General features: G+C 29.1%; 1 protein-coding gene across 1 annotated transcript in view; it reads left to right on the top strand.

The window, feature by feature from the left end:
* The window catches only part of LOC108550886 (syntaxin-binding protein 5-like), a 78164-nt gene that overhangs the window by 24804 nt on the left and 35867 nt on the right, over positions 1–17493 (top strand). The window contains 3 exon segments of the mRNA XM_017904786.1: positions 2037–2226; positions 13332–13616; positions 15174–15648. Coding sequence (XP_017760275.1) covers positions 2037–2226; positions 13332–13616; positions 15174–15648 — 950 coding nt within the window.

Raw genomic sequence — 17493 nt, 5'->3', positions numbered from 1 at the left:
TATAGAATAACTTTTCGATTTGCTTCTAGAAGATATCGATCGGTTTACAATTTGTTTTTGTTGGCAATAGCCGATTCGCGATTTCTTTTGGTATCCTACAATATTATTAAACCAAATTGCACGAACGACTATAATAAATATATAAAATGGTAAATAGGACCGGTCAGTACCTCTCATGTTACGCCATTATGAGAAGAACTAAAAAATGGTGGAAGAGAGTGGTCTCGTTTCTATTTAAGAAATACTAGACATGTAAATAAATAACGCTGTAAAATTTGATCAAAAATAGCGTTGATTTAGTAAAACTGCAATCATACATACATACATATGTGCCCATGTAGTTTTGAATGACTATCTTGACAACGGGTCGGCCCCACGTTACGGTTCACTCAAAACCGCTTCGTCCGTAAAGGGTTAATTGCTAGTTTTAACATCTGAACAAATTAAAATGTAAAATACCATGTAGAAAGTTAACACGATTTAATTTGCGAGATGCAGCTTTATACAGGATGGGGTAGTAACTTTGATCACATTGAATACCCCCCTTATTTTTAGAAATACGGAACAACTTTGTTAAAATATGAAGATGACCTTAAAATCTTCAAAATCTCTCAGCATGTAAAAAAGTTATGTCTGCCACATTATATCTCCCGTCAAACCATGCAACTTTTGTTAACAAAATTTGTCTATATGTCTAAAAATAACGGAAATATACAAGGTGATCAAAGTTATTGCTTCATGGGAGAACATTTTGAACGATATATCGGTTAAAATAAACTGTATCTCAATTAATGTTAGTGATATCGTTTAGGATTCTCAACAATAATTTAATACAGATAAATAATGATAATAAGCGGTGCTTGGTATAGTTTCCTCTTTAAAAATATTTGTAATAGCTATCTATAGTGTAACCGAAAACGTCTTTCGTTAGTGCATTTTAATTTTCGAATGCACTTTTTTCAAAAATTTGTCCGTTCTGTTTTAAGGTGTAAATCTTTTTAATCATATTTGCACTGCTAATTTTAATCTAGCCTATGTACAATATATAAATTTATCTGTAATATGGTCAAACTCTTATCTAAACATTTCTTTTGTAAAATTAAAGGAAAACGCTGAAACTTTATGCTACAAAATTCTTTCTTCTTAACCCATTAACTACCAAATTTCTTTTTTTTGTAATTTTTGGCCGGATAAGTTATATATATGCACAAAAGGTTGTGTAACGGTATAATTATATTCAAATTATGTTTTGTTTTGAAAATATTTGATATTTTTGAAAAAATCCCAAAATGGGTATCGTTATAAAATGATCAATAAAATCATTTCAATGAAAAACAAAAGACTGAGTAAGTAACAAATCGTTACTATAATCTCTAAATTACATATTTATGTACGGTATTTCATTATAATATAAAAACCAAACCAAAAATATAATGCTTCAAATATGACAATTCAGTTCCGTTCAACTTACACACGAATTTCAAATTTGTTCGCTTGTTGTATAGAAACGAAGCACAAAATACACACTTTTTGCTACACACAATATTGACTGATATATATAGAATAAAACTAAACTGTCAGGCATACCAAATATATTTTTGGCTTTGAGTAGTGTACGTAAAATTTCAAAATCCCCAAATGGGGATCGTGACATCTAATGGGTTAAGCTAAGAATAATTGATAAATGCATTTATATACAAAAGACCTCTTCAAGTTTCAAAAGTATCATACTACTCATATCATTGTCACATCATATTGCTCAAGAAATATTATACAATTCGCATTTCAAATATATCATGTTACTAATAATTTTACCACACACTTGGACTTATCATTAGGTCTCATGTCAGACATTTGAATTTTATAATACATGTATACTGTATAAAAATTCATCTCTTATGCATTCTTTTAAATGTTCAACAATTTGTCGAGAATATAAAATTCATCGTTGTTCGTTATATTATACTTTATTTTGTATTTAGAAAATGGAAAGAATTTGTTTCCGAATGAAATGAAATAAAACTATTTAATTTTAGGATGGCATATGGGAACGAGTCTGGTTTAGTGATAATAGACATTGTGCAGAAGATTTCTTTGATTGTGTTGAGTACCGGGGACATCGGTGGTAACTCGGACCCCTGTCAACGAGTGTTACGCAGTCCTAAACGCCAGGATGAATTGAAACGAGAAAACGAAGACAAAGCGAGGAGTCCAAGCACAGATCAGGTAAAATGTATTTCTTTCTTAGTTAAAACTGTTTTGAATATTTTAATTGTTATCCTTCTCATTTTCCTTAACCTTATCCAACGGAACATCTTGAAAATTTGATACTTAAATATATGCATTTCGCTTTTTCTAGATTCTAAAACTAATAATCTCCATTATTGCATGATTGTAAGAGGAACATTATTTGAATGTTCGATTTATTAATGAATTTGTAATTATCAATTTTGTTTCTTTTGTAAATACTAAAAACTTCAGTTCTCAATAACATCGTGACACTTCAGCTTTGATACGAGTATTAAAAGTAGAATTTATCGACTAGTCGTAGATTATATAATACAGTGTTCTCGAGAATAGCTTTCCAGTAACATTATTGCAAAAGACAACGTCGATAGTGTCGTTTGATATTCTCAAAACTCATAACAGAAAAGTGAAAACCTACTACCATAAAATATTTGATTCGTTGCAAGCAACTAGCATATTTGACTATTTAACGATACTTGTTACTTTTTATTTTATTCGTACCGTTTTACATATCTTATAAAATAGAAGTAATGAATTAAACAGCTTCCAGTAAAAATGATAACTAACAACACGCCAAACACCCAACGGTAAACCATATAACTACTCAATCGAATAAAAATAACGTAGACGATATCCAAATTCATACTCGTGTTCATGTTCCAGACACGAAAAATATATGATTTACATAAAGCCAAATATCAGATATCGAATAGCTAAATTAAAAATTTAAGCTTCGCTGTGCATTTTATTTTCTTGCACTCATGATTATCATGCGTTATTTTAATTCATGAAATGCTTTTGACTAACCTATCGTTTAGATAGAAACTCTAATATTTAAGTAAGTATATAATTATTATATTATTTTCGTAAATTCCAAGCAGAAAATTTACAACTTATAAGCCTTTTGCTAGATATTCTTTAAAAATTTTGCTTTCTATGTATTCTTGTGGGAAATGTTCGTTCCGTACTCATGCATTGGAATGAAACTTCGTAGGTAGAGAGAATCGAAAAATATTTGATCCTTGCTCGGCTCTTGCATGAATACCGAAGGATTTACGAAGTAGGTATTTAACGGTTAAAATCCGTATTTTATGCCGTAATCGATTAAATATTTGCAACCTTATACGCCTTTCAAACAAAAATTAGCAGCAAATGCATAGATTTCTGGCTGTATCATCTAAATATTGGCATTGGCGATATACATTCACATTTTTTTCTTTATACTATTTTTCTCTGTTGTTGTTTAAAGAACGATATTTCCAAAAAGATGTATCTTAAATCAGAAAAAGCGGCATCTGCTTCGAAGCGCCACATTTCTTGAGTTAGAAACTGTAAAAGTATTATAGACCAGATTTCGTAATAAGTATAATATTTACTACTCTTTACAATAAATCAAAGTTCTAATTTATACGAACACTAAATGAATATGAAAAATTATAATTGTCTTGAAATGAATAAGTAAAGTTTTTATGTTTATACGTTACGTGACAGATTACTTTAATAAAAACATTTTTGATATCAATATTTCAACGCGATGCTTCCAATAATAATTAATTAAATTACATTATTCGTATATATTTAACTTGTGTTTCTAGTAATACACATACATAATCATAATTAAAATTTTTTAAAATATTTTTACCATCGGTTTCAAGACTTTAAGATCTTTCGAGGTACAGTAGAATCTTCGCTTATTATCTAAATATTCTATTATCAGAAAGATTATGTTAACCTTCGTTGGAATTATTCATACTAAAAGCGTGCAATGGTATTAAAGCGGAAATGTATCGTATTACCTCTTTAAATGAATCATGAGAGTTGAAACCATTCATAATTTACGGAATTTATATATTAGGAAAAGCAGTTTTATACCGTCCGAAATTTTAAACCGACATTTATGCAAATTAAATTATATTAAAAAGTTGAAATTTTAAAGTTACAATTTCATAAAATATTGCAATATTATATAAAAGATATAGAAGATGTGAAATATACATGTAATTACTTAAAACATAAAATATTTCAATGAAATTATTGCGTTCCGAATATTTAATGAATGAAAAATGAGTTTCGAAGTTTCGAAAATAAAATAAGGTGGGTAAAATTACAAGACAGTTTAATGAATAACAAAGAATTCGTAGAACATTCGATATAAACATATCTTTCATGATGGTAATAAAAGCATCTGAACGTATGAATTGTTTTTGTATTAATTTGTGTTAAGACTGAACTTCCGCAAAGCAACCTGTTTGGCGCGAAATTTGAATAGGCGTAGTGGAAAGACGGGATAGATCCACAATATAAAATTTTTATTTTTGATATTTATTAATTTCTGTAATATTGATAACTGTTATATATTTGCGGTTCTATATATCGAATTCTACCTATATTGACGTTAATAATACAACCGGCTTTGCTGCAGTATTAGTCATTGTCGATTGTCAAAGTAGTCAATGACTCAATAACGATAGCTTTGCTTTAGGAGTGTATAATATCTTATACTATTATTAGGTCTTATAGATATACATATATGCACAGAATTCAATGTATAGTACTGAAAATTTTCTTTATTAATATCTCGGAAATTATTTTTCAAATTTAGTATGCCAAAAAAAGGAAATAAATAAATAAATAAATAAAAAAAATAGTTGAAAAGATTAGATTTTGAAAATTTTGATACGGACGATAGAGACACACGTGCTGAAGGTACCCACGAAATTTAGTTGTAATTAGTCAAGTAGAACTTGAGATATAGTGACAACCATTTGGAAAAATATGGTTTCGAGAAAGACGCATTTAAAGTAAATATTTCATACGAATATGTATATGCATCGCATGCCATGAACAAAGGTTAATAACTTTATTAATTTTTCAAGTCCAACAATATCCACTGGTAGAAATATTTTCAAAGAGATATACTTCCAGAAAATGAAATTAAAAAGAATTAATTTTTTAAAAACTCTAAACTCCCTTAATAAATGCTCAAAGTTATAATTTCATATTTTGAGTAGTCCGTTCTTTCTCTTTATCTTAAATTTTATCTGTATCAACTACTTATATCTTTCTAAAGAATACTCCGTGTTAATAGTTAATTAAACTACTCTTGACTATTAATATTCGAATACTTTTATCGACTTTCCTAAATGATAGATTCTGTGTTCTACGAATTCTGCATTTGTCGTTGAATTTCGTTACAATTTTACCCATAGATTTCTAAAATTTTGTATATTATTTTTGAAGTTTGTACCCAATAATTGCATTTTGTTTGTTAAAAGTTTAGGACGCAATCTGCTTAAATACTTTCGTGAACAATTCCAAGTAATTAAGAATCTATTATATTTATAGTTATTGCTAATGATTTTAAACTGCTAATATTTTAGAATATGTAATACTCAATTCTGAAGACACGTCAACTAAATAATTCGTATAAGGAAGATTCTACTGTATTAAGTTTAATCCTTTGCATTCCTTTGTCGAATGTGACTCGACATCAGTTTTTATCACAGGAACTCCTATATCGAGTTACACTCGACGTTTTTTGAGTCTTTATTTAATGAACAAGAAAACAGAAAATAAGCATCTACTTGAACTACCTAATACCTAAATTCAAAATATAGATTACAACAATGAGAGCTATATTTAATATAATTAGTAAACAAAAGTCTTTAAAATAAGTAGCAGTCGAGTAAGTCCTGTGATGTAAATTTCAAACAAAATACGTAAAATAGTAGGGAGTTAACACTGATTGCCACGTTGGTTATATGACTGACCACGGTTTCTCCTGTAACGCCATGGTGGTCATTGGTGACCGGAGCGCTTGAACTTTTTAACCACTTGCGCTAAAAAGACGTGCCATGCACGTCAAGATGCTTTTGTTCCAAAATCGCCAGCGACGTGTACACCACGTCGATAGGCATTTATCGTAGAAATAAAAATGACGTGGGCTGCACGTCGGCTAACAACCAAATCGTTCATTTCTCGAGCTACAGTTGCAGAGTGCACGGCATCGCATAGTGTCATCGATATCTTGGAAATATTTCAAAATCGATACAGTATCTCGCGGCGCCAATGTGACACCTTACGCGTGTTATACTGTAGCCCACGGTACCGCAACCGTGAGTTTATTGGTAGCGCAAGTGGTTAAATTACATTGTACTACATTGAATGAAAATTGACAGTGCATTTTGAATATAACCGCTAATTAGAAGATACTCTGAAATAAAAAATGCCTCATTGAACAATTAAAAATTTTTATTAGAACATCAAGAACATATTAGAACAAATCTTGTAACTAGCGGTGCACTCCTATGGCGTCCAGAGGGAAACATGTGATTTCGGCGTGGTAGTCAAAGGGTTAATTGAAAAATAATTCGGACTGCAAAGGGTTAAGTGAAAATTAGAAGCAAGCACAAAAGCACTTTTTCTTTGAAATTATACATCATTATATATTGGTTTTCTAAAATATTAATCGAACTTAATAAACATACAGTGAAATCTAATTATTTACTGTAATATCTTCTAAATCATTCAGTGATATGTAAACGGACAATTTGCATTAAATGTTTCGTAATTCTTATTACCTATTTTATGTCCAATATCGATAGAAAGCATCAAGTAAACTTCGAAATATTCTGCAAGTTTTAAACACTTCTATCAAATTCTTAATCTAGACTTTTCAACGATTCGCGATGAAATTCTTACAGTTGACTCGAATTCTGAAATTCGAATTTTATGAATTTTAGAAGATAAACGGAATAAAAGTAGTCGAGCAAAATAAAATTCGAAATATATGTATTTTCTGCTTGGAATCATAGATGTAAAAAGTTTATCAGAACAGGTAGTATTTAGACACGAATTACGCAATTATAAGTAACAAACGAGAATGTTATCGGCAACTAGTGGTCAAACTTGTCATTTTCCATGTGCCGAGAATTGAAGTTTAGTCGTAACAGATTTATGTAAGTCACTTTTATCAGGAATAACTTCATTATCATGCATTCGTGCACAACCAGTGGTCGACATCAGGTGAATTTCAGCTCTACCTTCAGTCACGAGTCACATTTTCAAATTTACCACTATAGTACATATATATTTATATACATTAATTTTTTAACCAAGGAACAATGTACCTTCATCGTATTCATGCTTATTATGCATTTAATGTTTAGCTAACTATGTGTCTACCTACGTTGAAACAAGTAAGAACAATAATATTTCTCGTTAAAGAAACAGCTAGACTTTTAGTTTTCGTTTGATGATGTGCGGCATTATTTTATTACGAAAAGAAACGAACTCTCGACAGATGTAGGTAGTAAATGGTAGATAATGTTTCAGTTTTACCATTAGCTTTTCAGTCGTATTTAGAATTTCGATCGATGTTAAATACGTAGAAACGATAAACAAACAATTAACACGATGGAAAATTAGCTCCAGTTACTAGACAATGATTGTCATTATGATTATCATTATTATCGTATACCGCTTAATGACCCAGTAAGATTTACGTGTGCGTCGATTTTCACATAAACGTTTGATGGAGTCTGTGCATGTACATAGCAGTCAAGCTAGAGTTACAACGATACAAGATATACAAGATGATCAAATGAAACATGCATTTGTTATTACATAGTATGTCACAGTGTTTCCGTACAAATTGAAAAACAGAAAAGAAACAATGCATGAAGGAATTACCGATTTATATTTACATGAATGTCGATTCAGTGAAAATCCTTTCTCTTCTAACGTATAATTAAACGTAACAAAACCAACGTCTGACTCATTTCTTGAATCTCGAACCTTTTGCAGTTTCAATTTCAAGCATTTTCCTTATATTCGCACGTCTGCAAATACATATTATTGCACAGTTAAGAATTATTATGTTACATAGCTTGTTCACATATGTGTTTCGTCTTTTACGTTGCAAGATTTATCGACAAGAAGCGATTATCGAATAAGAGGTAAACTACTTTTTAATTTGAAGGTGTGTGCAAATACTATTGTTATTTATATTATTCGAGGCCAGCTGCATCTGTTCAATTTTGTTCATTTTCAACTTGTTACATGAACTCGAAGAACTTACCTTTTGATATTATAATACATATATTAATCAAATTATGATATATTAATTAAAGGAGAAATTTTAAGTGCTCCTTAAAAAATATTAAAGCCCTTCGAATCTCTTTTATTTTCGTGTTTAAACGAATGTTTACTATAATAACGTTTTAGTAGAATATTTTATCGCTATATAAGATGTTACTTTTATCTTTGTACATGCAACATTGACTTGCGTTAAGCTTTATGCATAAAATCATTGCTAATGATACTTGTTGTAGTAGTATTTTATGATGGTAACTGACTATGAAATCGATATATCTTTGATTCCTTATAACTTTTTTCCCACGAAGGTTGTCGGAGAATATCATAACAAAAGTAGTGAGTCTATGTATTGTACTTAATTAGAAATTGAAATTAATTACAGAGTGTAATAATAGAAAATATCCAAACTTTCAAGCAATTTAAGTTGCTCATTTTCACGTTGTGGAAGATGCAATATATTAAATTTTAATTAGACAAAGGTAATTAAAGTATCGCATCACTGAACTACGGCAAAATGTAATTCACTGCTATATTATTAATTACAGAAATAATTTGTGTGGTTTCATTGCGTTGAAAGCTTGGAAAAATGGTAAGGTCTTTAAAAATCACGTATCAGCAAATATTTGATAATATCTGAATTTACGATCAGAAATATTAAAAAGGCAATGTGGTATGATATTATTACACGATATTATAAAAAAATGTGGATTAATAACGAGAAGTTACGAAATGTTTCAGTTACGTTCGTATTTCGACTCCATAAATGACGGCATTAATCAAGTAATAACAATTATAGCAGGTGATTTTCAATATATACATGTATATGTAGATATAACCAGTAAAGTAAATAACACAAACATTCTATAGAATTCTTCCGCATTTTATTATTTAGTCAAGCTAGTCAAGAATTCTTTGGAATGTTTCAATTCGCTTGTGTACATGTCTACATATATAGGTTACATGTATATTGCAGCCAGTGTTTATGTTAAGTACGCTAGACATAATTTACGATGAAAATAGTTGTGCGTTGATATTTTTTTAAATTATTATTTTTTAACCAAACTGTTTCAATTTTATTGAAATAATTAGAAGAAAGTCATGAAGGAGTGTTATTACAATCGAGACGGAATATATCGATAATAGGTTTAAAATGTTAACTATTCTTATCTTATTAAAATAATTAATAATCGGGAAAAAATCAATTTACTCTAATTCTGTTTACAGATGAATTATAGAAAGTTTTATATTTATTAATTTTTTTCGCTGTTTTATCCTCGGTGAAAGAGTAATGCATACAAGATATATAAATATGCACAGAGTGGTAGAAAAAGAAAGTTCGTACCTTTTAGTATACGTAATTTATAGTACTCGTCAAATGAATGAAAAAAGCCATAAACAAGAATAAAAATAAACCGAAAAATTAATATTTTCGATGTTACAAGCAACTTTTTATTTCGATTAAAACGAATAAAATAATCATAGTATGTTTAGAAATTTTTGGAAGAGTATACAATTCTCTGGTATAGAATTATCAAGTATATACGAAAATGGAAGAAAGTTATATAATATTAAGATTCGCACTGTATTTGAAGAGTTAATTTGAAAATATAAATATCCCATTTATTAATACGAATAAACGTTATTAGACAACGTTATTCACATCTAGTTTAGTCTAATGAAATCTAAAGTTTGATTGTCTATATATTTTTGAAATTCTCTGACCCCTGCAAAGACGTCCTTATATGCAGAAACATGGAGCACTGAAAATGAACACAGCTCAATTCCATTAGTTATATCGACGGATATGGATAACGTATAATTGGTTCGAATGATAAATAACCGAAAGAGAATTACGTCAAACAACAAACTGTATCAATAACATATTACAGTTCTGTGGAGAAACAGAGATGGCTAGATCAGTATAGAGGTAAGAGACACGAATATAGTTGGTTCGAACAATACATTGCGCTCGTAAAATCGGTCGAACATAAAAATACATTTTTATTTTTAATTAAAATAAACTTAAATTTTCTTAAAACTTTAACTCTTTGCACTCGAGAGGTGCCCTTCAGTCGCCAGTTGATAAAATTTCAAAGATCGATATTAATTAATACGTCAAATTTAAGATAATGTAACGGTGTGCGAGGGATCGAAATCAAATAATTCTACAATTCTATTATTATACAATTCTTTATTTACTGCTCAAAAAAGTATCGCCAGCTTCATAGTAGAACATCTTCGAACTCCTACTCTTCTTCAGCCAAAAAATCGTCGAGTGCAAAGGGTTAATATAAGAAGTTCACAATTTTAGAAACAGTAATTTGAAATAATTGATTCAGCCAATCAATTTGGAAAAAGTTAAAGATTTTTTAAATGTGAAAATATTAAACAGAATTTAGTGGTAGTAAATTGATAGTAAACGGTAATTAATAAACTAAGTTAAGATCCAAAATTACTGAGTAATATTTTTGGTTTATTATTTTACATAGAATACATGTAAATACAAACTGCATGTGGTTCTGAATGTCGACTTCAACAGTGAAAGTATCACTTAATATGTTATGTGCCAAGTATATTTTATTGGTTTTGTCTCTCGCATTGGAGAAATTTTCTCATCGTATTTTATTACGGTATATCACCATATGCCTACTTAAATTTTGAATACTAAAGATAAGAATTCCGATATATTCCGACATATTTTAAACTACTATTCTAATACATACATATGTATTAATTGCATTTACAAAAGTTTAAATATTATTGTATGTAATTTTTACGCATTTTTATTCAATTTGCTAATATTAAACTTGCTAATATTAAATTTTTATTAAATTTGCTAATATTAAACAGTCACGCATCCTTAAAGGATATTTTAATATTGATATTACATTATTATATTATACTTGTTCTGCTATTACGATATTCTAATATTAATTGTATTTACAAAATTATCAATATTATTATTTGAGAAGTTTGAGAAATTTACAAGTATTCTATATCGTTCGAATCAACTATAGTCCTTGCCCTTTATATATGTCGTTGGTGTGACCTACTGTATCTATACGTCAATTCTGTGTAATTACATTCTTTACTGTAAGGGTAAGAAGTCACTTAAACTTCTAAGAAATGTTGTGTCTGTTGCTATTCAGCTGGAAAGATAAAATTCTTAAATATTTATTGAATTTGCTACCTTTTCCTAACTATAAAATAATTTAAAACATTCCCAAAAATAATTAAATATACCAATCGTCAAAAATAGCAACTATCCATATTTTCAATCATAAATTTTACGATAGGTCACTATTTTAAACACATGGATGATTACACTCTGTAATCAGAAAAAGAAAAATGATCAGATCATTCTACTGCTTTTATGCTATATTATGTTTTAATTGAAATAAAAAATTGTTTTTATTTTAACTTAGAGAATATTAATTTTTCGGCTAATGTTTATTCAGATCATTTTCATTTGATAAGTACTATTTATCTTGTTGAACCTGTAAGTTAAGAACCTTCTTTTTCATCAGCTTGTAGAGTATATTATTAAAGTTGTTACTGGTTAGTATTTCAAAAATTATAAAAGGTAGAAATTTTCTGGTTTTTGCATGTTATTCGATGTGAAAAATCCTTTATTTATTACAAGATAATTCGTTACAATTTAAAAAATTATATTGTAATAATTAAAACAACACATTGTCATTGAGAAATTCTTACATTGGAAAAAGCATAAATTATAAATTTGTGTTTTTCATATTTTCTGAAATATTATGCTGCAAGCTTTAGTAATATACCCTATGTACATAACGTATTGCTATATCTTGAAAATTTGCATGTTTAAAATTTATTCCGATATAAGCAAATTTATTATCTTTATTGTCTTATTCTTATCTTATTATCTATTTTATAACATAAACTTAATGTAACTGGGTTGTTCAAATATTATAGGAAAATTTACTATTAAGTATTTAACACACGAAAATCTTTTTAACCTAAACAATTATATTGTCAAATGTGTGGTTTGTGTTTGTTAATATTAATTTCTTTGAATAATATACAACAGATATTTGGTAAGCATATTTTAAGTATCGTGTTGGTATTGGAAAAATTGTAGACACCCTCTATACTATAGGTTATATGATAATATATGCTTATTCAGGAGTCAAGTTTAAAATGCCATATTTTAAGTCAATCTTTATCCCTGTCTTGTGTTTTTATCGTTAATAATTATAAAAAGAATATTAATTAATCTTATTAAACGCATATACATATATAATTTCCTAAATAGTTATTTAGGCAATATTATTATTCAATATATTTAATATCGAGATCATATATAATTTATAGCGTGAATTGATTAAGAAATAAAAATATTCTGTATATACTTGAATTTCTGAAGAAGCATTCAATGTTGCATATATATTTATATCTCTAATGTATAAAGCTAGGTTTATTAAGACATTGTTTCTATGAGCATCTTAGGTATTCATTGCATTAACTTTAAAATGCGCGAATGAACCGAGTTTTAAAGAACCGTTTCAAATATATACCTTCCCTTGTCTGCACTCTTCATTTCGAACATCTCAACAATTGCATTCATTTGGGAAGTGACAAGTGACCATGCGTTTGCGATATTTCTTCGTTTGATGATTCAAGTTTCCAACGTGATTTCTATAAAAATACGTTTACGGTCATATGTATATATATACATATATAACATATATATAGGTATAGTGTATTATATTTAACGTAGTGTTCCATATGTTTATATTTATAAGACTATATTATACCATATCTTATGAATTCCATGAGGTGCGGGACCATACTAACTGATAAGCGTTACTAACATATATACATATATAACAATGTTGTGTATAATATGCATATAATACATAAAATGATTTGCTTTTAGAATTAGAATTAAACAATCTTGACGTTTATTCAGTACACATTAATTCATTGTGCAAAATCCAACATGTTAAATCCGTTAGACTCGTGGAGACTCTACCGTGGAATCTGAAGGCTTATTAGCAATGGTAGCTGACAATGCTCAACATTCTCAACAATGCGGTGAATTACAAACTGGAAGCAATAATGATAAGGGAACCGTGGAGGAATCTGTAAATGAAATCAATAAACCTGGATGTACAGTGAACGAAGAAGACTGTACTAAGAATCACGGTTGGAAGGGATTCAGTCTGAAGAGGCAACTTAGCAAGGTTGATCTGAAAATAAAAAGTACTTTCACGCCGACTTTGGTGACGTCTCAGAATGGGGTACTTGTATGCTTTTTGATATCCTTCGAATACACCTTTCGTTACTTTTAGAGATCATGACATGTAAGCTGAGATAATTCATATTATCTGAAATTATTTCTTTTCTTTATGTCAACTTCTAAAAATCTACGAAATGAATTTAGTATTGTTTTTTTTAGCATTATCATATATTTTTTAAGAGATATTCAAACACGATGTGGTTTATTTTAATGTTGTTGGATATTTCAGTTTTGTGACGTTAGTATATTGCTATATGTTAATTATATTATAATGGTAGCATATACATACGTCGATAGTACAAAATATGGTATACTATTAAAAAAGTATTATTTGTTTAATAATTCTTTAATAATTCTGTAATTTCCACAAATTTTTAAAAATTGTTTTCTATACATAATTCTTTACGTAAAATCTATAAATTCCGATTAGTTAAATTATTATGTCAATGAAAGAAATTGTTTAAATTTTTTATTTTTATATCGGTAAATTAATAATTTTCATTTCTCAATAGTTTTCTGAATCTTATTTTGTGATCTCAAGCTAAAATATCAGACAAGAATTGGTTTTAATATTTTCCATATCTTTTATGAAATGTATGATAAAATTTTTATTTTATTTTATTTTGCCGACATAAATGAAAGATATATTATAACCAGTGACATGCTTCATATCCCTTGAAATGGCTTCATTTGTCGCATTGTTATTTCTTTCCCTTTGTATTTTTGTTCTGCTTTTTTCATTGCTTTCCCTTTGTCCTTGTTTCAGATAATAATATAGTTATGTTTTTTCTGAGTTTCATGAAAAAGGTTGCTTTTTCTTCTGCAAATGATGCAAAATATGTGCACAAATCTAATATTTAATATTTAAAAATATGAATAACAGAAATAAAAAGAATGAATTAAATAATTCATGCTTGTTTAATTACTTTAGAAATTAATTACAATAGCTAAATTTTTTCATATTCAAAATGTGATGATAACAGAATCTATACAAACAATATTATTTCATTTTTATTTATTACAGAAGAATTATTATGTATATTTTTAAAACAGTCGAAAAAGCAACTAAAAAGTTATTTATATTATACAACTCAAATAATTTTGTTATTTTATACTTATTTTCTTATGTTTTCTTTTTATGTAGGATTTATTTTATTATTTTTCCAGCAATATAGAGCAAGCTTCGATATGTTCAAGTTCAAACATTATAATTTACTTACAATTATATGTTGTTACATGCATTGGCACTTTGCTTCGAGATCCAATTAAGAAAACAAAACGCTCAAGATATTTCGAATTCTCTTTCTATGAAAAATATGAATTCATATTTTCCTAAATTCTTTTTTTAATTAAAATGTGCTAGCTTTCGTTTTACAATATCTTTGTTATGGTTAAACTCCAAAAAAATAAAAAAACGTTTAAAAATCGTACATGAATTAGCAGTCGATCATATAGTTTTGAATTTAATCATTTGAGCTTGTGTACGACACAAATTTTACCATCTGATGCATAGGCCTGCAGGACTAAAAAGTAAATACAAGTACCCCATTTTTAACAGGTAGGCACTGATAGTAGCAGTCAGAAATCTTCGGTTTTTTACTGTAACGTGAACGAAACCGCGAGTTCGTTGTCTCCAGTTGAAAGTAACGTGTCAGAGGCTTCGCTATCGTCAGAAGAGTCAACACCTGGACACGAGAGTCCGCTAAACGATGATAAAAAGAGGAGCATTCAAGAAGCGAAAAGTCCGGTGACAGATGGAGATAACAGCAAGTCGATCGCACGGTTTCCGATCGAGAACTCCGTCGGCAAATCAGATGCCGTTCGGCCGGTTAACTTGACGTTAGCCGAGAACGAAATGAAACCGCCGAGACTGAAGAAAATCGTGAAAATGAAACAAGCGAAGAGGGAAGGTCGTTTATTGTCTGTGCCGAATTTAAAATTTGCGAAAAACGACGCAACGATTTGTGACCTAAGGTGCGAGGAAACAAACACGGCCTCCGAATCTTTCACCTGCAATCTAATAAGAAGATTCAGTAAGTGTTTAAAATTAGAGAGTAGAGGAGAGTTTGTGTTGTCCGTGTGCATTTAGAAATGTGATACGTGTAGAGTTTAACGTAACATGCGAATGCGAGGGCATATGCGTTCGAGTGGGAGCGTGAGTGAATATTCGTTTACTAACAACACTTTCTTTTAATTGCAACGTCATTGCGTTCACTGGCAACTGACTTCTCCGATCAAATGCCAGATACTTCTGCGATGCCATTGACTGAGAGCGTACACTTGTGTTCTACAGAACCTAGACTGATTATATAGAAATGAGCTCTGCTATATTTCGACTGTGCTTCTATCTTTTTCTTTGATTTTAAAAGAAGGCCTAGGATGCTCGTAGATTCATATAAAAAGACTTAGAGAGGTAATATCGAGTAACTGTGTTTATATATATAAATGTAAAAATACAAAAAAATATATATATATAAATATACAAATATAAATATAGATATAAGTAAATATACGAAACGTATTTATTTATATGTATATTTATACGAATTAAGCTTTTGCCAAAACATATCGTTGGAATCAAAGGTTTATGTGAAACATATTATTTATTTTTCTTCTCGAGGTACTCCGTATACTATTCTAACCTATTTGCACCGCGCGTTCAAATTTGTTATTCCTCGCGAACCTTACTGAAACTATGATCACGTAGCTATTTCATATTTGATTTTTTCTTTTCTTTTTTTTTTTTTTTCTTTTTTCCAGTAGATGATAATACAGTTTATAAATACGGATAACAGAAAACATGAAAACAATCAACGAAGATTATACGCATCTAAAATTGAAGAGATTCATTATACGAACAATTATTAACGACCATTAACTCACATAAATCTGAATATAGACACGAGATAAAAGAGCTTGCAAGAGTAAAGCCAATTGCGATATTAGACCCTAAGCTTTCCTTTTTGTATTGGTTAGAATAATTTCTGTATTTATGCATGACTAATGCAAACGTGACCAAATAGGATTATCGTTACCCTGATTTTTCTTTGTTCACGCTGCACATGAAGAAAGTAGTTCCCCCTCTCCCTCTCGCGGAGCATGTATCATCTATCGTTTGACGTGACAATCGACCAATATATACATAATATATTTATCTGTCCCTAATGTACGTAAACAAAATTGGTTTAACGAATTTTCACGTTCATTCATTCAAAATTTAGATCGACCGATGTTTATCGCTTTCCTTCATCTTTTTCCACTATTAAAAATATGACGAATCAGGTTACTAAATTTCTACGTACAGAATTTACGATTTAAAAATTTCGTGCAAAATCAACTCGGTTCGAGCAAAATTTCACGAATTAAAATTCTCAAGTGCACTATGCAATTTTAAACGAACGTAACGACACGATTTTAAACATACTAATGCATGTTTCGTAAATTAAAAAGTAACATCGATGACATAGCGTAACGAAAAAAACGAGAGGATTTTTTTTTTAATTTCTAAAATTCACTGAAATTATGAAAGATATTATTTATTGAAAAGTTCAAATAATATTCTGAGGCAAAATTGGGCGAAGCTTTGCATTGAATATTTTTAACATAATGGTTCTGTTACTTCTTCTTTAAAGTATAATATATCGGTAAATTAAAATGTTAAAAATACTCAAAAATACACACGATATAACGTAACATAAAATACATAACATAAAATACATGGACATAAAATAAACAAATAATAATAATAATATTGCGGTATAAGCGTATAAAAGTTATGTGGAATAAATTTCTGAATTCTTTCTGATCGTTGGAAAATGTAGAGTCTAATATAATAGTCAGTCAATCGAATTTCATCGATATCATTATACATTTTGTAA

Source organism: Eufriesea mexicana, unplaced genomic scaffold (assembly GCF_001483705.2).
Source record: "Eufriesea mexicana isolate 0111107269 unplaced genomic scaffold, ASM148370v2 scaffold3380, whole genome shotgun sequence".
Taxonomy (NCBI): Eukaryota; Metazoa; Arthropoda; class Insecta; order Hymenoptera; family Apidae; genus Eufriesea; species Eufriesea mexicana.
This window is presented reverse-complemented; position numbering and strand designations above follow the sequence as displayed.